At 41.0% G+C, this 23,666-nt stretch overlaps 2 protein-coding genes across 3 annotated transcripts in view; one reads left to right on the forward strand and one right to left on the reverse strand.

Moving 5' to 3' along the window:
- The first annotated feature begins 3,664 nt into the window (after positions 1-3,664).
- LOC127536072 (uncharacterized) lies at positions 3,665-8,033 on the forward strand. The gene is made up of 3 exons (XM_051955485.1): positions 3,665-3,993; positions 4,065-4,171; positions 6,701-8,033. The coding sequence occupies exons 1-3, from the start codon at positions 3,665-3,667 to the stop codon at positions 6,940-6,942; spliced, it is 678 nt and encodes a 225-aa protein (XP_051811445.1). The 3' UTR covers positions 6,943-8,033.
- An 11,681-nt stretch (positions 8,034-19,714) lies between these two features.
- Positions 19,715-23,666, reverse strand: part of LOC110970679 (major histocompatibility complex class I-related gene protein-like) — a 163,681-nt gene continuing 159,729 nt past the window's right edge. The window contains exons 8-9 of one of the 2 annotated variants that reach the window (XM_051955034.1): positions 21,673-21,715; positions 19,715-21,454 (exon numbers count right to left, since the gene is read on the reverse strand). In XM_051955034.1, coding sequence (XP_051810994.1) covers positions 21,358-21,454; positions 21,673-21,715 — 140 coding nt within the window. In that variant the 3' untranslated portion in view covers positions 19,715-21,357. Of the gene's footprint in view, positions 21,463-21,672; positions 21,716-23,666 lie in introns of both variants that reach the window. The other variant, XM_051955035.1, reaches the window with a different exon arrangement.

The raw sequence follows: 23,666 nt of genomic DNA on the forward strand, positions 1-23,666 counted from the left end.
TCTAGGTTTTGTGAGTTCCTTGCTGACTTTGACAAAAATTTCACACACGATGAAAGGCGAGACCTCACACAAATAAAAGCGAAGGACATTCCCAAGTGCTTTAAGAGCCACTGCTTGAAGTTTGACTATCAGACTGCACTGAACGCTCTAAAAGAGTCGTGGGCTTTGTGGCTCATCTTCCATGAAGGCACATCAGCCAGCATGAAGACATCGACATACTGAGCAAAAACCTCAACAGACACTTGGAGGAAACTGCAAATGACATCCTGCATGGCAGAAGCAACAACTTCTATGACTACATTCGACAGGCAAAAAGCAGAACCGACTTGTACTGCATTGACAAACACCAATGTGACTACGGAGCGATAGCATACTGGAAGAGTGCTGCAAAGTGTGACCCTTTCTACAGCGCTGTGGCTCTTTATAACCAAGCGTACATCACCATGAACCTCACAAAGAAAGACTACAAAGCTGAGGCTAAGAGATTACTGGAGGAGGCCAAGACTGCGGTGGATGTCTTTCTGTCAGAATCTACCAACACTATGATGTTCTGCAACCTGTCAGTGATCAGGACTTTGAGCCGCACCACAAAAACAGCAATCTGCAGGCACAAATGACCGCCAGGATGAATATCTTCAAAGCCTGGAAGGGATACATTGAAAATGCAGTGGCAGTTCTGGAAAAGCTTGAAAGCAACAAAAAGGAGGCAGTTGCTGAGGAGACTAGTGTGTACAAGCTTTCAAAAAACAAGGATCCCATCACAACTCACGAGCTGTTGGTCCTCTATGAGTACGGCCTTGGCATCGTGTTCGAGGTCAAAAAGAAGCCAGAGTTCTCCTATGATGCGCTCGCATGTTTCCTTCTGGGCGTGTTTCAGGTGGCAGCAGGCGTTCTTGTTTGTGCTCTTTCCGGTGGCATCGCCAGCCAGTTTGGACTTGGACTGATCAGCGAGGGTGTGTCCGACATGATTCAAGGGATCAAAGGCATGATACAGGGAACCTTCGACTGGGCCGAGTGGGCCATCGCCAAAGCCATCAGCATCGGGGTGTCGCTGGTCTTCGGTGGACTCAGCCGACTCAGGAACGCTGCGAGTGCGGTGCGTAGTGGTGCCAAGGGTCTGATGGCTGGTGCAAAGTGCAGCTCCTTCACGGTGAAACATTGTTTGACAAATGCAGGCAAGTATGCCGTTCAGGAGCTGGGGAAGCAGGGATGCATGACTGCTGTGGGCTATGCTATTGACAAGGGACTGAACGCTGTGTTCCAAAACGCTCTCCATGATCATTTCAAGAAAAGACGACTTCCCTGATTAAATCCAACAGCAGCCTGGACACGCCCTGAAGGATCTTGTTTGCTCCGGAGTGCCAAAGACGCCATGGAAAATGGGATGACAGACTACAGAATTGTTGAGGATTGTGAGGAATCTATGCGTCAGTCAGTGAACATGTTGACCAGCAGCGTTATTCCTGACCTGCTGATGGACTGCACCACAGTCACAAAGGCTCTCAACACACTTTCAGAGGTGTGCGGTACTGTAACGCAGCACATACAGAGCAAGAAGACTGCTGGGAGAATGCAATATGTGATGAAGGGTTTGGAAATTGCTAAATATGTTACAATGTCAGTACAAATACTGCAGTCGTACCCCACAGAGAAGGTCATCAATGATACCTTCGTCCCTAGGTTTTTGGAAAGCATGAAGCCATTGACACAAGAGAAGTACGACCGACGGACGGCACAAGCTGCCAAACGTAAAGCGCTTAAAAGAGGAGCTTCTCGAAGCCATCGCAGAGAGTGTTTCCAGTGAATTCATCAGTGCCTGTTCCAGACACATGACCGCCCTCATGAACAAAGCCTGCATGGCTAAAGTGACCTTTGTCGCGGCAGCGCCGTCAGCAACCTTCTCGGCAGGACCGACACCCAGAGCTTCTTCACCAACCAGGTGTACAAGCACCAGGTGAGACAAACCTTGCAGAGTCGCTGCCAGGACCTGCCCGAAGAAGAGAAAAGGGACTTGAAGTTATGTCGACGATATCTGCGACATTAACCGTCCAGCCACAGCGGTGGACATCCACGTCCTCACCCAGAGTGAAGCCCTGAGGGCAAAGGCATCAAGCTGATCGTGGTGGACAAAGATGGGAAGAAACTCTCCCAGGATTACTATCCGGGGATGGACGAGTCAGCTGGAGACATCGTCCTGCAGCTGAGGAAGGAGCCGGAAAACCCCCAGAGGTGAGTGAACCTCTCCCAGTGTGGCCATGGAGGAAACAACAGAACAGAAATACTCCAGTACTGGAGAAAAAATACAGAGCAGAGGAAAAAAACACTTGATTACTGCAGGAAAACGATGATGGTGGTGTGGTGGTGATGATGGTGATGATGATAATGATGGTGATGGTGATGATGATGAGATGATTATGATGATTTTGGTGATGATGATGATGAAGAGTACTCCAGTAAATATACTCGGTTACTTTGTTGTTGAAATAATCTCAGGATCTTCAACCTTCTCAACATCTGTGCTTCGTGTTTTCCAGATCAGAGGGATTTTTCTCAAAGATGACCAAACGGGTCCGTGGACAACAGAGTCCATCCACCGGACATTTTGAGATTGTGCGGCCGGATGGTTCCGTTGAGCCAGTGTACTCTGAGGGTCACAACTGCCTGTATCACGCCGTTGCCCAGGCAACCAGCACAAACCCCAATACCAGAGAAGAGGCGGCGATCCTTCGCAACCAAGTCAGACAGACGGTAAGTTTCAGTGTTCGACCAAAGAAAAGCACAAAATCACATCAGCTGTGTTCAACCTCTGAACTGCAGCTCATTTCCACTCACTGTGGGCTCTTTTCCCACTAACTGTGGGCTCATTTCCACTCCAATCTAAAGTCCTGCAACTCTATGGAGTCATGAAATAGAAATGAGAAGAATTCTTTAGTCTTAAATGCCGTTAATCATACAAACTGCTGTAGTTTCCAGATATTCCCTATACACCTCACAGTCATCAGTAGATGCTACAGTTTCCGATGTTCCATAAACTCCTCACAATCACTGTTCACTGTACAGAATATTTGATGGTCTGCTGTGTCGCAGCAATCTGAGGCCATGTTTAAAATCCTACATGGTGAAATGATCTCTGGTTGTTCTTCTCAGCTTCTAATTGATGTGGACCGATACGCTCCGGTCCTGAAGCTGCAGAGAGGATACGAATCATCATAACACTTCATCTGGAAAATACTTAATCATTGGAGGCTGCAGAAGACCCGAAAGGAGGCCAAAGACCGGTATAAAGAGCACCTGAACATGACGCGACAGGACGATTAACTGAGAACGATGCATCTGTGATCAAAACTTACAAGCTGGGAATGGTTGGGACGTACAATGAGTAAGTTCTCCTCAAAACACTCCACCAAAAACTTCATAAAATATAAAAACACACCGAGTTCAACTCGTGTTTTAGTCTGTAGTACTTTAATTTTAACAATTTTTTTACAGTATTTCATAAAACAGGTTGAATTTGCATGTCTATGTAAAACAGCGTTCATGATTATAGAAGAATAGAAATACTTTATTGATCCACAGCGTTGTTTCAGCCACAGCTGCTGGAAGGTGATGTCTGTTTCTTACAGTGTTCTAAAAAGAAGTGACAGTTTAGGTTTGACTGGAATTAATGAAAGCTCACTCTGAATGCGTTTCTCCTCCGAAGTATAAAATTTTGAGGAAGGAGAACGGATCTACCAACGTCAGACGGGACAACAACAACAACAACCGCTCTCCGGTGAATGCTGACCACATCCCGCCCATCAACACCTTCCAAAGGGCCTCACAGATGCTGCAGGACCTGGACGCCATCGCCAGACAGGAACTCCAGCAGAAGAATCCCAAACTCTATGAGATGATGGATGGCAAAGGAACCCACGGGCTCTGCAGAGAGGTTCTCACTCCACATCACCAGCTTGCCCTGACCACCGGCAACGGAGACGATGCTCACTTGATCAGGTGAGAGTCCCTGTCCTCAAGTACGAGCTGATCCCTTCAGGGAACTGAGGTCCTGTTGTTCTACCTCGCAGGCAGACGTTGGCTGAGAAGTTTGTTCGAGGAGATGTGGTCAAAGGGATGAAGATGTCACTGATGGCGTCCAATCCAGAGATTTCCCAGAGACTGATCAGGCATGCAGGTACAGAAATGTCTGGCTCGTTTGTCACCATGGAAACCGTTTCATATCAAAGTAGAAATAATCAGAAGAAAGGCTGCTCAGCATCTAGCAAAGTCTTCATCCTCCTGGAGGTTTCCTCCTTTAGAGCTTTTCAACATCCAATCAGGATCAACTTAATTTGGCTTTTCTAACAAGAATGTACAAAAGACTCTTTCATGTCAAAGTGAGAAAGGATCTCCTCAATGTAACGTCAGTTAATTATAAAGATCAAATGTAAATCAGTGATTCCATCAGAGTTCCAGAATGGAATGACATGGGTGATGTCAAAATTGTCTTTTGCTTTTCAGTACTTTAAATTGGGATACAAGTATTAGTAGTCATTCCAATGGTAGTATTATGTATGTTTTGTTCTTGTTGAAATGTTAGTTGTTAAAGGTGACTACCTTCAAAAAGTGTAATGACATGTTGACATCCATTTGCAATGCATACATGTAATTATAACATACACATACAAATTACATGCACTAACTTGAATTCAGGGAGCTCTGTAGTAGTTCATGCTTCATTAATTTAAAAATAACAACAATAATGTTGAATTTTACACTATCAGTGCAGTGGGATTAAACATGTTAAATTTAATTATACAAAGTCATGTTACAAGCAAAAGAACCTATACCCAAGTTATAACTTAGGTATACCTAAGTTATACCATTACACTTTTTGAAGGGAGTCACCTTTAAGAACTAACATTTCAAAAAGAACTAAACATACATAATACTACCATTGGAATGACTACTAATACTTGTATCCCAATTTAAAGTACTGAAAAGCAAAAAACTATTTTGACATTACCCATGCCATTTTGAGTAAGAATATTTCAGTAACTACAACTATAACCCTGCTGCTTTTTTTGTACAGTGGTAGAAGACAGATGGAACTGTCTAGCAGAAAAATTTGGGGTCTCTGGGACCTGTCCCACACTGAGATTTTTGCCACCAAAAATAGCCAATTAAAAATCTCGTCCAACTTTGGGAGCTCATATTTTCCAAACTGAGGTACCTAGAAAGCGCCAGTTTGCTAAGTTATCACACAAGTTTGTGTAGAATGGAACCCAGGGGTGTTAGAACACTTCTGTGCAGTATTTCTACTACTTTTAAGGTCCCAAACCCCACTCGTGAGTAGGTATCTCTTAATTTGTAGCATTTTTAGCAAGCCCCCATGGCCTGCAGAGTGTAGGGAAACACCTGGGGATGTTTGTGTGGCACTAGCTACATGCAGAGGCCTTGTTTACCAACTCACAGCTCTCTGGTATATCTAGAGGCTGAGAAATAACCACTTAAAGTTGCAAAAAAAACGCTGGCGAGGCTTTTTATAGCCCAAATTCTGAGAATTTCAGAGCCCCACAACTCAGAAACTATTTCAGCTACAGGCCTACAATTTTGCATAGAAAGTACAGCCATGGCCATAAGTTTGGACACAGCATGACTTACTATGTCTGTTTTGATGTCTATTACAGAACACAATTAATATTTTTTGACAGCACCAGTTTAATTAGTCAACAAATCAACAAGGGATATAATATTATCAATAAATTCCAACAATTGGAACAACTTTGTTCCCAAAACATAATAGAAGAAAATAAAAAAAATGCAGTACTTTCACAACCGAATTTGGTAAGAATAACAAAATGACACCAAACTCTTTTGATGTTTTTTTTTAAATATGAAACTTAATATAGTCCTCAGGAGTTGTGTACTGTATTGTAAGTGACAATTTTGTGGTATTTTCTAAGATTCACAAGCGTCATGGTACTTGTGTCCAAACTTATGGCCATGGCTGTACTTTTGTGACTATCTAATGGCATACAAATTTAGGCCTAATTTGAAAATGGTGCAGCAACACCCCAAGGAATATCTGGTCATTTCACCTGGAATGACCCAGGAGTCTTTATCCTCCAATCACTGACCACAGATCATCCATTAATAACTATTGACTTCTAGAACCAACTGCCTGCTATGAGTTCAGTTAGAGTCTCTTCAAAGAGGGTTCATACTTGTCAACCAGTTATTTTATGTTTTATTTCTAACTCTAACTTTGTAGAAATCAGTTTTACTATGAATGATTCAGTGTTGAAAAGCAATAAAAGAAGAAAACATCCAGCTGGGTCAACACTTTGTACAGTCCTGCAGATGAATGACAGTTATTCCAACCAGCCAGGACAGAACCGTCTGGTGAAATATCCTGATTCTAAGCTCAGCGTTGGTTGATTTTCCTGAAGGACCAAACATCAAAGATGAAACAGAGGACTATCTGAAAGTAGAAAATCAGAAGATTCTGTTTCGATGGTTTCAGGCTGCTAAGTGTTGTCATTGTGGAGATGTTTAAAGAACAGTGGTTCAGACAGTGAACATATTTCTGTATTTAATGGATCAACACTCCTCAACACCAGTCCTGTTCTGTCTCCGTGACAGAAAGTCAAGGTTTTCTCATTACTCCGATGTTAAATTAATGAAATATTCTGTGTGTGATCTCTAAATTTGTTTGGTTCAGGACTCCCCCCGCGAGGCAGAAGACGTGACGTGATCTCCAAAGAGGCAACTCGGCATTACCATCACATCGGAGACAAACTGCTGGTGGAAAAATACTCTGAGATGGGAGTGATCGACCGGCAGGGAAAAGAAAGACTCAACAGTTGGTTGAATGAAGGAAAACTTTTCTCTACCAACACACCAGAATATCACGAGCTGCTCAACAACCTCAGAGAGTTGAAAAAGAGTCGGGAAAACAGATGAGTTTGACACAAAACCACTGCAGAGATACATTATCACCACAAAGACACAAAACAACTGTTAGGATTTTTTAAAAATTATTTCTATTCAACATACTTAATAGTGATATACACACTGCATTATGTGCTACATAAAAAGTTGTGTTGACCTGTGAATGAATGAGAGGTTCTCAAGCAGCTGCTCCACTGAACAGTAACAAAGATGAATAGTACCAGGTCAAACAGAGAGCAAGTACATCCACTTACAGTCAAGACACATCAGATGCGCAAAAATGCACTGCAGACACACAAACCCATGCACGCTCACTGCACACTTACACACACATACTCAATAATCAAGGCCACCTTAAGACATAACATCATGTGAAGAACATAAAACTGATAAAAAAATACTTGAGACCGGAGACACACAGTCACCCACATTAAAATAATGATACCACAAGACTGAGAAAGTAGACGATAGCTAATGCATATGACTGTGATAATGGACCATGGTTAATCATGAAGACCTAAAGACACAAATATACACGTCATTCATAATAGAGAGGGTTTCTCTTTCCGTACCTGGAACTGATGGATTGGAGGATCATATGGTGAGAGGCTATAGACCAGCCTGTCCACCAGTGAGAGAGAGTAAGTCTAAACCACAGCCCTTCTCCAACAGTTTTTGACCAATGAGATTGTTGCACATTTTCACAAATACACTCTGTACACTGTGATTTTCAGCCATTACTGGGAAGACACCTTCAGGTTAGCACCTCTGTTTAACTCTAGTCCTCTGAACAGTAATGGTCCTTGATCAAGCTACTTGATGCAGTATAAACAACCTCAACTGAGAGAAGTTGCCTGTCTTCGCTCTCTAAAATGAACTCACTCAACAGGTTTCTCATTTTAGTCATTTCTGTCTCTCAAGAACGTTCAAATGTTCTGCTTTATATAGACACAAAGCATGGCAACAAAAACTGTGTCTTTGAATAAAAAGCACGACTTTCATTAGTGGATCACTGAAATGACCCAATACTCAAAAGGTATTATGCATTTTTATGGGACGACTCAGTTTTAAGGGTTAGTATGGTATTCCCTATGTGTTTAGTATTTGGGCTGTGACTTTAGTATTTGGGCTGTGACTGTACGAAAAGAAATTGCACTTTAAGACCTAAAACACACACACACACACACACACACACACACACACACACACACACACACACACACACACACACACACACACACACACACACACACACACACACACACACACACACACACACACACACACACACACACACACACACACACACACACACACACACACACCATTTTAGATTTCTTCTAGTTATTTTTATTATTATGAACAATATCCTCTTGTTGAAAAAAAAATGACATAACATATGTGTAGACTCCTGGTCCTAGGAGGTTAAAAGTGTATAATCTGCATACAGTGCTGTGAAAAAGTATTTGCCCTCAGGCAGTTGTTTAGTTTTATCATCCACACCTACTTATGATTTCTGCCAGACTTGTTGAATCTAAGCATCACTAAATAGAACCTGTCTGGTATTGTGAAGTAACTAATGGGGCTCAAAAAGCAGCACATGAAGCCACGTTCTAAAGAGACTGAAGAACAGATGTGAAACAAAGTCACTGACATTTATCATTCTGGAAATAATTACAAAGCCATTGCTGAGGCTCTGGGACTCCAGAGAACCAAAGTGAGAGTATTTATGCACAGAAACAGAACAGTGGTGAACTTTCCCAGGAGTAGCTGGCCTACCAACAGTTCTCCAAGAGCGTGTTGATATCTAATCCAGGAGTCACAAAATGACCCAGATGAACATCAAAAGATCTACAGATCTCAGTTAGGGAGAAAATCACATCCATGGGAGAGTTACAAAGATCAAACCACTACTGACCAAAAAGAACAGAAAGGTTGGTCTGGTATTTACAAAAAATTATCTCAGTTAACACCAACACTTTTGGGATAACATCCTGTGGACTGATGAGTCAAATGTGGAACTTTTTGGAAGACATGAGTCCATTACCTCTGGTATGAAGCCAATATTGCATTTGACAGATGAAAATGATACCAACAGTGAAACATGGTGGTGGGAGTATACCCCATCATGAAAGAACACAGGCAGAAAGGTAAACGGAGCCATGCCATGGGACGGCATGGCTCAGTGGGTAGAGTGGCCATCTTGTAACTGGAAGGTTGCCGGTTCGATCCTCAGCCCGTTGTGCTCATGTCGAGGTGTCACTGAGCAAGACACCAAACCCCTAATTGCTCCTGATGGGTTGTGGTTAGCACCTTGCATGGCAACTTCCGCCATCAGTGTGTGAATGTGTGTGTGAATGGGTAAATGTGACATATCATCATGTAAAGCACTTTGGATAAAAGCGCTATATAAATACAACCATTTTACCATTTCCTGCACTAGTTGTGGACAAACTATACGTAGATGGGCAGCTATTTCGAGAATCTTCCATTACCCCCTGGCTCTTCTAATAACAATAATAAAAAATCTTAAATACTTAGTATACCACTTAGTAATTTAGTTTAGAAAACATAATCAACAAAAAAAAAAAATCAAAATCACACAAATGTAAATGTGTCACTCTCCTTATCTACACTTCCCACTGGAGAACCCCCTCCTCCTACTTTTCTGTCTCTCCCTCTCTATATGTTTCCCTTTACCCCTCTCCCCCTCTCACACACTCACCCTCCTCACTTTCACTCACACCCTATGTACCCCCCCATGTTTATTGTGCTTGTATGTTTTATAACGTGTTTGTTGATAGTTTTTCTGGCAATGTTGTGCTATTATATAATGCATATATAGATCCTGACTTGCTATGTACATCTCTCTCCAACACCCACAGCTCACAGACAGCAACAAACAGCTCACAAGGACACACACAGACGATATTCTATATTGCTACTTATTCAATGACTGAACTTCTTTATGTTCAAGTTAAATATTGTAGCCTGGAATGTTCATGGCATACAGTCACAAACAAAAAGAGTTAAAATTATGGACTATGTCTCTAAATTAAAAGGAGATATTTTGCTCCTCCAAGAAACGCATTTACTACAATCAGAAGAAAAATCTCTATGAGATTGTAATTATAATATCATCTTTTCATCTTGTTATAACGGCAGACAAATAGGGGCCTCCATTCTAATCCATAAGAGAGTACCATTCACTTTAAATAGCACAGTAACGGACTCAGAGGGCAGATATATTATTATCCAGGCATCAATCTTTAATAAATTATATTCAATTTCAAATCTGTACGCCTCGAATAATGATGATCCAGCCTTCTTTCACGTGGTTTTCTCCCACTTAGCAGACCTATCTGCTAACTCAACAACCATTATCGGTGGCGACTTCAACATAGTATTAAACCCGTCACTAGATCGATCTAATAGTCCAATACATGCAAAACAACGACAATCGGCTAAAGTCATGCAGGATTATATGAAAGATTTTGGACTAGAAGATGTCTGGAGACTCAAAGACCCAACAAAGAGGGACTATACTTTTTTATCTCAGGTACACCAAACATTTTCAAGAATTGACTTTTTCCTCTCAAATAACTCTATCGCACACAAAGCTACTACTAAAATTCTCCCAATCATTATCAGCGACCATGCACCAATATCTCTCAGCCTGCAAACAGATTCCATCCCTAAACCTCCTCAGACTTGGCGCCTAAACATCTCTCTACTCGAAGACCAGGAATTTGATCGAATAATAAGAAGTGAGTGTGGGCAGACTTTCTAAAAAAAAAACAGTGATTCTAATGATGTATCTCCATCTTTACTTTGGGAAACTGGAAAAGCCGTAATCAGAAGCAAAATAATATCGTACTCCTCGTACAAGAAAAAAAAAGGATCAACAACTACAGTAGGAAACTGAGGGAAAAATTAAAGAACTTACAGAGAACTATGCAATAAATCCAAGTGATCAATTATGGTCTGAACTACAAAATGTTAAACTACAACTTGATAATATCTTATCAAAGAAAACAGAGTTCTTATTACAACAACTGAGATATGATTTTGAACACAAAAATAAATCAGGAAAATTTCTTGCCAACCAACTCCAGCGCAATAAAGAAAAATCCTTCATAACAGCAATTCAGGATCCCTCAGGAAAATACACTCAGTCACCCCAGGAAATTAGACTTTCTATAATTATTACCGAAGTTTATGCTCATCAACAGTTAACCCAAACGAAGAAGATATTCATAACTTTCTTGACAATCTAAACTTGCCTGAATTAACATCAGATTACAGAGACAAACTAGATGCTCCATTGTCTATCAAAGAGTTACAGTGTGCATTAGACAGTGTGCCAGCAGGCAAGGCACCTGGTCCTGATGGCTTCCCTGCTGAATTTCTTAAACATTTCTGGTCAATGTTAGCACCCCTTTTCTTCAGGACAGTGACAGAGATTAAAAATAATGGTTATATAAGTTCGCACATGAATACAGCTGCAATGAAATTATTATTGAATCCAGACAAAGATCCTACACTTCCCTCCAGCTATCAACCTCTGTCACTAATCAACACTGACAGCAAAATTATCTCAAAAGCACTCGCCTCTAGGTTGGAGAAAATTATCCCGTCAATAATCCACCATGATCAAACGGGTTTCATAAATGGCCGACACTCCACCAACAATATCAGAAGACTTCTTAATCTAATCTCTTTGACGCAACACCACAACAAAGAAGCTATCGTTATGTCACTGGATGCAGAAAAAGCCTTTGTTACGAATAGTGGTGGGAGAACCCAAGCGCAGAAACCAACAGATAGACAGCGGGTGTTAGAGGCAAAAAGGGGTTTTATTGAATCAAAATCAAAACTATTACAAACTAAGGACAGGACTGTGGGGGCTGCACAAAACCAAACTACACTATACGAAAAAAACAGAAACACAGAGCTAATGAATGGTACTCACTGAATGACGAAAGCAAACAATTGAGGGAGCGAACAGGCAAGGATAAATCCACAACAAAAATCCACTGAGTCCAAGGTTTGAAAGTCCAAACAGGAGGGGGAAGCAGAAAAGTCCAAGCGGTTGTAATCCAGAGGGTGGTTGTTGTTGTTGTTGTTGAGGATGGCATGTGGAGTGTCAAAACTGATGCTCCCGCACCAACTAAGGGAAGCAGAGGGCTTTTATGAAGAGGAAGGGAAGCAGGTGCACCGAGTTGGCTGATTGCTCCTCATCTGAATCTCATGCCGCACTCAGCTGTCCTCCAGTGGGCGAGCGGCCGGGAGAGAGAGAGAGAGAGACAGGAAGGCAAACCCAGGCAGGCGCTGGAATGGATTCCTGACAGCCTTTGACAAAGTTAATTGGTCTTTTCTCTACGCTGTGCTCCACAAATTTGGCTTCGGAGAGTCGTTTATCCAGTGGATATCGGCTCTGTACAACTCACCCAAGGCTACAGTCACCAGTGATGGGATCACTTCACAAAGTTTCAGTTTGCAAAGGGGAACGAGACAAGGATGCCCACTCTCTCCTTTATTGTTTGCAATCATTATCAAACCATTAGCAACAGCTGTATGTCAGAGCACTGATATCAAAGGTATCTGTGCTTTGGAGTCTGAACACAAAATTAACCTATATGCAGATGACATTTTACTCTACCTACAAGAACCGAAAACCTCAGTGAAGGAAGTATTTAACCTCATTACAACCTTCTCATGTCTTTCAGACTACTCCATCAACTGGTCGAAATCAATCATATTACCTTTAACAGAAAACTCATGGAATCCCACAGTCCAAAACTCGAATTATTCTATTCCTACTGGCAACATCAGATATCTGGGCATAAATATTTCCTCCAAACTCTCAGAGCTAGTTCACCTGAACTACACCCCACTTTTGGACAAAGTCTGTGAAGATCTAAGGCGATGGAATAACCTCCCCATCTCCCTTTTGAGACGAATAGCTACAGTCAGAATGAAAATATTATCTAAAATCAACTACCTCTTTTCCATGATTCCGTTTAAACCAGCATCAAAGTGGTTTCAATCGTTAGACTCTGCCATGGGTAAATTCTAAGAACAAAAAGGCTAAAATAAGTCTGACCACCCTCCAGAGGAATAAATCAGAAGGGGGACTGAGAGCCCCCAACTTCATGTATTATTATTTAGCCAACCAACTACAATATCTCACCAAATGGATTCACCCACATGAAGAATATAACTCCTGACTGGAACTAGAACAGTTAGATTGTAACCAGATCAAAATCTCTGACCTGCCCTTTATCACTTCTGCCCTTAAACATCACTCCTGCTTCAAGAACCCAATGATCGCCTCCACCTTGTCTGCTTGGTGGAAAACGTTGGAGGTCACAGGCTCCCAATTAAAACCCAGCATACTGTCCCCAATCTGGCACAACCCTGATTTTGCAAACAATAAAATAGCTCTTTATTTCAGGACGTGGGCAGAGAGAGGAGTCACCCACCTCTATCACCTTTTTGATGATAACATATTTAGGACATATACAAACTTATTCCAAACATTTGAAATAAGAAATGGAAACTTCCTCCATTACCTACAGGTAAAGAAGACGCTTACAAGTAGAATTCCATCGCTTCAGTCTACTTCACAGCCAACTGATTTACAGCCACCGGAATTTGTCAAATACATTATGAAACTGTCTCCAAGAAACAAAAAGAACCTCTCAAAAATTTATAGTTTACTTTCAAAGACAGACTCTATTCACCTCCCAACTCACAAATGGGAAGAAGACTTGTCCAAATCCTTTGACTCCGATTCTTGGACCCAGATCTGTGAAAACACATTTAAAATGACAAAAAACACCAACTTACAACTGATCCAATTTAAGGTTCTTCATAGAACACATATAGCCCAATATAAATTATATAAAATGGGCTTCTCACACTCATACACATGTACTCAATGCACCCAAAACATGGCTGACACATACTTTCACGCTCTTTGGCTATGAACACCCGTCTATCAATTCTGGGCATTAATCACACAGAAACTCTCCGATATATTGGGCTGTGGGATTCCACATTCCCCGAACATTTGCCTAATTGGTGACCTAACGCTAACATCCTTACCAGACATTCATATCCAACCTACACTTGCAGCTATCGCCATTGCCAAAAAACTATTTTAGTTAACCGGAAAGATAAGAAATCCCTCAACATCTTCCACTGGCTGAACCTCCTCACAGAACACATTTCACTGGAGAGAACATCTGCTATCCGGAAAAAAAAATTGGACTCATTTAAAGGAAAATGGTCTCCATTTATTAATTCATTAAATATTAATCTATAGCTTCTGCTTGTATGTGGGCGTATGCCACTGCCCTCATAAAAAAAAATTGTGATACCTGTTCTGTCTGCGCGTATGGTTTAACTTTTCTCTGCTCTATTTCAGTTTATTAACCAATCAACTCTCAAAGATTGACAGCACCATTGACTTCAAGGCCGTGTGCATGCACTGGTGGTGTCCTTTCCCTATGGTACTCGGGGTTGCTCTCTGGCTCTGCAGGGTCGGGGTGGCTCGGGCCCCTCTCCCTGGGGGTGGGTATCTTCAGCGTCTCCCCCTTTGAGCTCTGAGTCTGCTGGGTCTGCACCCTCTCCCGGGGCCTCGGGGGTGTCGGCGGCTGATCTCTTCTGGGGCGCCTGGCTGGTCCTGGGGTTTGGGGTGGGTCAGTCCCTCCGTTGCTCCCCTGTCCCTTTTTTTTTTTTTTTGTCTGCAAGTCCGCTAAAAAATGACACCAACCACTCATGGTGTCATTGCTTAAGCTTCATGTGCAATTTTTTTTCTTCTTTGTGACTGTGACCATCACCGGCCCTCATGGCAAATTAACCTATCATGTTTATTTCAAGCTGTTTCCTACATTATGCCATTGAGGGCTGTGCACACCCAAGTGAAACATAAAACAAACACAGGACAGACAGAAAGGTGAGGCATAGACAGTGTTCTAAGAGAAAAGGTGTATTTTATTTGTTTGTACTCTTTAATTCACACCTTAAAACCATTTACAAATCTGAAACCCTTCACAAACACCTAATACGACAAAGTCCCAACTGGATCAATCATGAAGATGTCAGGAGGCCACAAGAAGGATAGATAGAGCAGAGTGAGATCCACAGACACTAACCCAGCAACCTCCACTGACTCATCAACCGGAGGAACACACTCTATTGAGTTTTGGTAGGTGCCGGTGTGGTGGGTCTGGCATACATGAAAACCTCCACCAAAAGGAGGGAGCTGTCCCCTCCAGCCCAAGGAGGTCCACCCAGCCCCCCCGCAGGAGCCACCAAGCGGAGACCCAGCCCAGGAGCCCGGAGCGACCCCCCCCGACACAGCCAGAGCCCCAAGGCCCGCGCAGCAGAACGGGCCATAGCGGACCCCCACGGCGCCCCACCGGCCCACAGCCCCACTTCCCCACGACCACCCGCCCCCCCATCCTCCCCCGCAACCCGACCCCCCGCCCCCCAGACCCCAAACCCCCGCCCCCCCCACCGTCCCACCAGGGGGTGGGACGGTGGGGGGGACACCCACCCACGCCACCCCCCTCCCCCACCATGCCGCCCACCCACAACCCACCCCCAACACCCCCCGCCCCCCCACCAGGCCAACCCCCACCCCTCGCCCAGCCACCCCACCCCACCCCATCCAACCCGTTGCTCCCCTGTCCCGACTGCTCTTCCCTACTCTTCCCTCCTCTCCTCCCTGCCCGCTCCTCCTCGCCCCTCTCCCTCCTCTGGGAGGGGCCTGGGGCCCTCCGCGGCTGGGGGGTCTGGTGTGTGGGCTGGGTGGTCTCTCTGGGGGGGTGGCTCTGGCCCATCTGGCCCCAGGCCTTGGTCCTGGCCTGCGTGCCGCCACTGGAGTCCAGTTTCTGCTGGCTGGAGGGCCCAACACCCACAACTATGGTGTTCGGTACCATTTGGTTATTTATTCATTTGTTTATCTTCTTTATTTGTTTGTTTTTTCCTGTCCTTCTTGTGTGTGTGTTTGTTTGTTTTTCCTATTGATGGGTAATTAATAGTCAGGAATAACACAGCACCTGATATTCTTCAGATGTAATAGCACCGCTTGCTAGTCCCTGTCCCTGTCCGTCCTGTCTCGTCCTGTCCACCCTTTGTTCCCCTGCACGTCACCACTGAGGTGTAGCACTGCCCTCCCTGGCTCTTAACAGGGAATTGTAATAAAGAATCTCGGCTTAGCTTTCAGGGAGGGCTGGTGATGGTCACACGCATGCACTAAATAATAAAATATTTGGCTGCAAGACTATAATATGCATTAGTCTCATAAAGTGTTGACACCCCTTCCATGGAGTTAAACAATGAGAATAAATCCAGACAAAAAAAAAAAAAAGGTGGTGGGAGTATGATGGATTGAGGACCTGGACGACTTGCCATAACTGATGGAGCCATGAATTCTCCTTTCTATTAGTAAAAGAATATCCACCCATCAGTTCAGGACCTCAAGCTCAAGTATAAATGGTTCATACAGCATGAAAATGACCAACAGCACACAAACAAATCCACGTCTGAGTGGTTCAAAAAGAACAAAATAAGGGTTCTGGAGTGGCCGAGTCAAAGTCTGGACTTGAATCCAATCAACTAAGATGCGGTGACAAGACTTTAAAAGGGCAAAAGCCATCTAATGTGGCTGAATTAAAACTATGTTGTAGAGAAGAGTGGGTCAAAATTCCTCCATGTATAAAAGACCGATCACACACATTTAACTGCAGTTGTTGCTGCCAAGGAAGGCCCAACCAGTTATTAGGTTTAGAGGGCAATTACTTTTTCACAGGGGAGATTCAGGTTTTAAATAAAATCATCATTTATAAACTACATTTTGTGTTTTATCTCTGTCTAATATTAAATAAATATAAATATTAGTCTGAAGATGTGGAACATTTAAGTGTGAGAAATGTGGAAAAATAGAAGACATCAGGAATAAATACTTTTCCACAGCTCTGTATAGACACAAGTTTAGACTTTAAAGGGCTGCAAAAAATGTGACTTAGACATGGGAGACTGAAGTTTACTACTTGTTTTCAGAACTCATTGGAGTTTCTTTCAGCCATGACCACACTTTCCCTTTCCCACTAAAAGCAATGTAAAAGTAAAAGTCCTGAGATCCACATTTTATTCAAGTAACTACAGACATGCTGGCAACAGAATGTACTTTTAGATTTAGAGGATTTACAGAAAATGTCCACTGTCAGAGTTGTATTATTACATTCCATGATCGTGATTGTTGTCAAAAAGTAAAATAAGAAACAATGTACATGTGTTAGATTTCCTTTGATCTGTTGTGAGGTCAAAATATAAAGAAGGACAAAATATACAACTAGAAATTCCAACTGCACTAAAGTAAATATGTTAAATTACTTAAATCAATTCTGTAGTTTTTATGTCTTAACTTAAAGAAAATAAATGGGTCATTTCTGAGGCACTCACAAAGGACATAATAATGTTTAATATTGAAATAACATTAATTGGGATCTTCTCTGTATCTGTGATTAATGTAATGAATTTTGTATGGAGAATTTTCACTTGTAATTATTTTTTTCTGACTTGAGAAAAGTAGAGTGTAAATACTTTACTGTTATAATTAGAAATATTCTGGAGTTACAAATGTAATCATTTGAGATTAAAGTGTCTCGTGTCATATTGTATTCTGCTGGTCTTATTTATTTCACATTTTACATTCATAACATGGGACTGAAACAACTAATAACAGATTAAACATTATGAAGGAGTAAATGAAAACCTGTGGTCAGATGGAGATTTAGCTGCTCGTAAACCGAATTGAAAGTGAAACTAAACCCTCAGCGAGTAGCACCAACAGTCCATCAGCTCGTTGACAGATTAAAGTCAGATCTGACCTGCAGAAGAAACTTCACAGAGCAGCAGCAGCAACAACAACTTCTTCATGTTGTTTCAGATCAGAAGTCCAGTCCAGTTCAACTGTCGCTGGTCCAAAGCTTGTTTCCTGATTTTAGGGAAGTGAGTTAGTTGCTTTTTTCCTGAAACCTTAACACATAAAGACTCAGAGAATCAGTGTCCAGAAGTCACAAGACTTTAAACGCTCTTTGAATAAATGAGCCCAAAAGATGAGGAAGTGAAGAAATTTCCGAAGAAAGTTAAGGAAACCTGATCTTACACCGCTGAGCAACAAGTTCCTCCTCTCTTTTTTGAACCCCCACAATTTAATGCTGGAAAACTGTCAACAGACATTTTAGACAAACCTGTAATCATTTGTGAGACCAACTGTGAAATTTGTGGAAGTAGAAAAAAGACAGATCTCACTGTTTTTTGTTTTGTTTTGTTTTGTTTTGTTTTGGGTTTTTCTTTTGTGCATGTACAACACATTATACCAGGTCCAGATTTTTTTTTTTTTTTTAAAGAGAAGCATGTTTGATTGCAATATTAAAAGAAACCTAATTTACTGATTTATATAAACTCATTCATTTGCAAACATTGTTTTTCATGAGTTGCTAAATGTCGTCTGAAAACGCACTTGTTCCACGTAACGTTTAACGCTTAGCTCCTTTCAGAACTGTGTGTTTCTTAAAATGCTTTTACTTATTCATTTTATTTTACTCTGGGGTCATTCCAGGTGAAATGACCAGATATTCCTTGGAGGTGTTGCTGCACCATCTTCAAATTAGTCCTAAATTTGTATGCCATTAGATAGTCACAAAAGTACTTTCTATGCAAAATTGTAGGCCTGTAGCTGAAATAGTTTCTGAGTTGTGGGGCTCTGAAATTTTCAGAATTTGGGCTATAAAAAGCCTCGCCAGCGTTTTTTTTGCATCTTTAAGTGGTTATTTCTCAGCCTCTAGACATACCAGAGAGCTGTGAGTTGGTAAACAAGGCCTCTGCATGTAGCTAGTACCCCACAAACATCCCCAGGTGTTTCCCTACACTCTGCAGGCCATGGGGGCTTGCTAAAAATGCTACAAATTAAGAGATACCTACTCACGAGTGGGGTTTGGGACCTTAAAAGTAGTAGAAATACTGCACAGAAGTGTTCTAACACCCCTGGGTTCCATTCTACACAAACTTGTGTGATAACTTAGTAAACTGGAGCTTTCCAAGTACCTCAGTTTGGAAAATATGAGCTCCCAAAGTTGGACGAGATTTTTAATTGACTATTTTTGGTGGCAATAATCTCATGGTGGGACAGGTACCAGAGACCCCAAATTTTTCTACAAGACAGTTCTATCTGTCGTCTATCACTGTACAAAAAAGCAGCAGGGTTATATTTGTAGTTACTGAGATATTCTTACTCAAAATGGTATGGGTAATGTCAAAATAGTTTTTTGCTTTTCAGTACTTTAAATTGGGATATAAGTATTAGTAGTCATTCCAATGGTAGTATGATGTATGTTTTGTTCTTTTTGAAATGTTAGTTGTTAAAGGTGACTACCTTCAAAAAGTGTAATGACATGTTGACACCCATTTGCAATGCATACATGTAATTATAACTTACACATACAAATTACATGTACTAACTTGAATTCAGGGAGCTCTGTAGTAGTTCATGCTTCATTAATTTAAAAATAACAACAATAATGTTGAATTTTACAGTATCAGTGCAGTGGGATTAAACATGTTAAATTTAATTGTACAATGTCATGTTACAAGCAAAAGAACCTATACCTAAGTTATAACTTAGGTATATAAGTTATAACTTATATACCCCCCCAATAAAACAAAACTGCACATCCATCTAAATATCCACACACAGAAGAATCATTACTTATGTGTGTTTGGTTTATTTTCATTTTGTATTGATGTTCTTAACACATTTGTCCTTTTATCATTTGCTGCTGCAAACTTCCCCACTGTGTGATTTATGAACTCTTATGTTATTCTAATATTTAGCACACTGGGGAATACGAGTGTTCAGGACATTGTATTTTCATTTATATTTTATTTAAAACTTTTTCTGCACAATGACATTTAATGTATTCAGGTTACTGATAACTTGCATGAACTAATACCCTGATTATCTGTCAATAAAAACAAAAAATAATTGCATGACAAACATGTGGAGATAACAGTATTCTAATATCTAAATCGTTTCCTCAGAGTGCTGTTACCAATATTTTAAAAAAAAACTGCTCTCAGAACCCATGAATTGTGAATTTGAGTTCATGAAATCAGCGCTTAGCCTGGTGTTTAGTTTGACTGAACAGCTGGACATGGGAAACCAAAAACAAAGGTCTTTATTAGGCAAGTCAAGGGTAATGTACAAGTGATCCATCTGTGTGGCAACAAATCCAACTAAGGAAGATAAACAGCAAAAACCAGGAACAACGGACATCATACAAAAGGAGTTAAGTTAACCAGTAAATGGAAACTAATTTTTGATAAGGATCTATATTTAATAGAATAGAATAAAATAAAATATCTTTTATTAGTCCCACAAGGGGAAATTTGCAATGCCGCAGCAGCGAAGTGACAGTAGGAAAAATCAAGAAAACACAACTATAAATTAAAGAATTAAGATATATGCACTATATATACACAATACAAATATGGAAAAACTGAAGAACACAAGAATACCAAACACAAATTTAAGAAGATATTGACAATGAATTGCATTTGATTGCATTTGCACATGACAATGTTTGCAAACTGTGAGTGAGTGTGTGTGTGTGTGTGTGTGTGTGTGTGGTCTGTTGGGAGCAGTGCTGATTATAAAATCTGATACCAGCAGGAAGGAAGGACCTGTAGTAATGCTCCTTCACATACCCATGGTGACGGAGTGTGTCACTAAAAGAGCTGTCCAGTGCCCTCATCGAGAGAAATATGCGTAAAACATGAAAACACAAGCAGAGCAAACTTGGGAATAGCTGGAAAATTTGGCAACAAGAAGTAGAAAGACAATCTGTTGAAGAGTGATCTGAGAACCGGTGTGTTTCTACTGTGGAAGGAGGTTAATGGATCAGCTTCAGGTGATTGATATTAGAGGAGGAGCAGGTGAGAAAGCAGCAGTCAGAGGATGAAACACCCACAACAGAAAACTGAGCAGGAGACATAAAGGAGAAAGAAAAAGACACAAAAATACCACAAATACAACAGCAGCCGCTATGACACTAATGTGTGTTTGGACAATGATGGCAAAGGAATACACATATTTTATAATCTGTAAACAGTATTTCATGGATATTTATACTTATTTATTATTATTTATTTATACAGAAGAGTCTATTGTAGACATGCAGTATGTGTTCAAACTGTGGCAATAATCAAATAAAGTTGTTCTCGTACCTGTGGTCAGACTTAGAACCAATCAGATGTTATTGTCTGATGGATAAGAAACTAAACAAAGTGTCCACATTTTGCACAATACTGGACACAAAATGAAAGTGGAGAGACAACAGTGTCCAACCCGGGTCAGTTGAAGAGGCTTAATAATTGCAAAACAGAGTCAATTAAGGCTTTTGACAGAATCCCAACTTCACTGGAGTTTACTCTCCTCCTCCTGTCTTCTCTGAGAGTCTGTCAGGACAGATTAAAAAATGAACAAGTTAAATAACTGGTCAGATGCTTAGGAGAATTCATTATACATTACTAATTATTAGATACTAACAATTAAAATGAGTAACAAGCTGGTGTTTACAGGCGAGCAAATATTATCTCAGTATACTGTTGAGTGTTTTTAGGTCCATTAATATCTGCAATGCATAAATGAAACAAGGATGTACTCACTGTGATGAGTTAGGATCTGAATGTCTGTCTGCAGAATCTGAGGCTGTCAGGACAGATTAAGAAATGAACAAGCCCGAATATCTCAACGGGTTAAGCGGGCGACTCATGTACAGGGGCTTCCCCGACTCAGCGGTCCGCATTCAGTTCCAGCTCATGGCCCTTCGCTGCATGTCTTCCACCGATTCTTCTCCCTCCTGTCCTGTCCGTCTCCACTGCACCTACCAAATAAAGCCGTAAAAGGCCCAAAAAATTACTTTAAAAAAAAGGAAATGAACAAGTTAAATATCTGGTCAGATGCTTAGTAGAATTCATTACTATTTATTGGATACTAACCATTAAAAGGAGAAATAGGTGTTTACAGAAAAGCAAATACTATCCCAGTATACTGTTGAGTGTTTTTAGGTTAATTTATATCTGCAATGCATAAATGAAACAAGGACATACTCACTGTGATTGGCTGCAATCTGAATTACTGTCTGCAGCAATCTGAGGCTAAAAAAAAAAAAAATTTCTACAGAAGAATAATCACATGATGCATTAAAGTAAACCCACATGGAGTTTGGAAGTGAAAGTCATAAGTCTGAGTTGACAAAGAAAGATGATAACCACCTTTGTGATACTCGTGAACTCTGACTGTGGTTCTGTCGAGCCGACTACCAGAAAGAAGCCCAGCTGTGTCAAACCAGCTTCATAGTATATGTAGCATTTATTATTATTTTTTCTTGTTAATATTTCTCCATCAATTATAACTGTAAGATTATTAAATAATGTTTCTCCACCAAATTAGAAAACATAGGATAGTTGTTTGCTCAAATGGGGTTAATGTTACTTTATACAAAATTTTTAAATATTCGAAGTGATATTCAGCCAGCGAAGTATTTAGATTAGACAAACATAACAATTCAGCGTAGGAAGCACCTCTTGTTGTCAAGAAGAGCTTTAAGAATTGTAGGAGAATTATTTAGCTTGACAGAGTTCTATGTTAAATTTAGATAATAACCTGTTTTTTGGTTACACCTAGTTAACCCTAGACAGGTGGATCATAACTTTGTCTATGCATTGTTTCACTGTCACTGGATGCTCCTGTGGATAGAAACAGATGGAGTACAGAACTGTGTGTATCTCAGGTTGTGTAATTCTACCTGTTCTCAGCAGAGAACTCCTCGCGTAGTGCACAAACTTCTTCAGCCAGTCAGGGTACATGTGCATGTAGTACTATTTATTCCTATCTAGTCTAGCTTTCTCTGTGTCCCATTTCAGTTTGGTGATGAACGCCTGTGGTTTTGAAGCGGTCCATGTCAGTGTCTGCAGGTCCAGCGCTATGAAGTCTTCACCATTATATCCATATTGATTAAAAGCCCTGATTTCTCCAGTTTCATCATCCCATTCACAGCCACTCAATTGCTGTAGGATGTGAGCACCTGTGGCACAGAGAGAGATTTTATTGGTTTACTGTTAAGGCTGGCTGACATGGACACAAACGTCATCTCAATAATCTTTTAACTGACAACCAACTACAACCTGCACTGCTCTCAGGAGATTGCACACTGAAAAACACATTGGTTACATGTTTGCATTATCCAGTTTGCTGCTGTAACAATGAAAATTTCTCAGTGAGTGTAAATAAAGGGTTATTGTTTTGTATTGTTATCACAAAATACTTTACATTTAATACGAACAGGCAGGAAACACCTTCAGTGTGTGTGTTAGACCTCAGAGATACACAGTTTTTGTGAGTAATACTGAATGTACAACTGAATTGTGTGTTATCTGCAGTGAATCTTTAATTCAAGGGGTATTTGCAGTTTAAAATTGTTTGTTGGTTGCTGACCAAACAGGCTATTCTGCAATATCAGCAAATGTTCGCACATTTACATTTATACGCCTCATAATAGTAACATAAAAATATACAGTATACTGCATTTGCACATCCATCTTGATGTACATATGCAATGATCTAACTTTGCCACAATGTTCCCATTTTGTGAGGATTT

Source organism: Acanthochromis polyacanthus, chromosome 11, assembly GCF_021347895.1.
Source record: "Acanthochromis polyacanthus isolate Apoly-LR-REF ecotype Palm Island chromosome 11, KAUST_Apoly_ChrSc, whole genome shotgun sequence".
NCBI classification, from domain to species: Eukaryota; Metazoa; Chordata; class Actinopteri; family Pomacentridae; genus Acanthochromis; species Acanthochromis polyacanthus.

Excerpts from the sequence above, each read along its gene's own strand:
- LOC127536072 (XM_051955485.1), top strand. The coding sequence starts at position 3,665 with ATGAAAGCTCACTCTGAATGCGTTTCTCCTCCGAAGTATAAAATTTTG. Across the intron at positions 3,994-4,064 it reads GACGATGCTCACTTGATCAG|GCAGACGTTGGCTGAGAAGT; the intron begins GTGAGAGTCCCT and ends TCTACCTCGCAG. Across the intron at positions 4,172-6,700 it reads GAGACTGATCAGGCATGCAG|GACTCCCCCCGCGAGGCAGA; the intron begins GTACAGAAATGT and ends TGTTTGGTTCAG.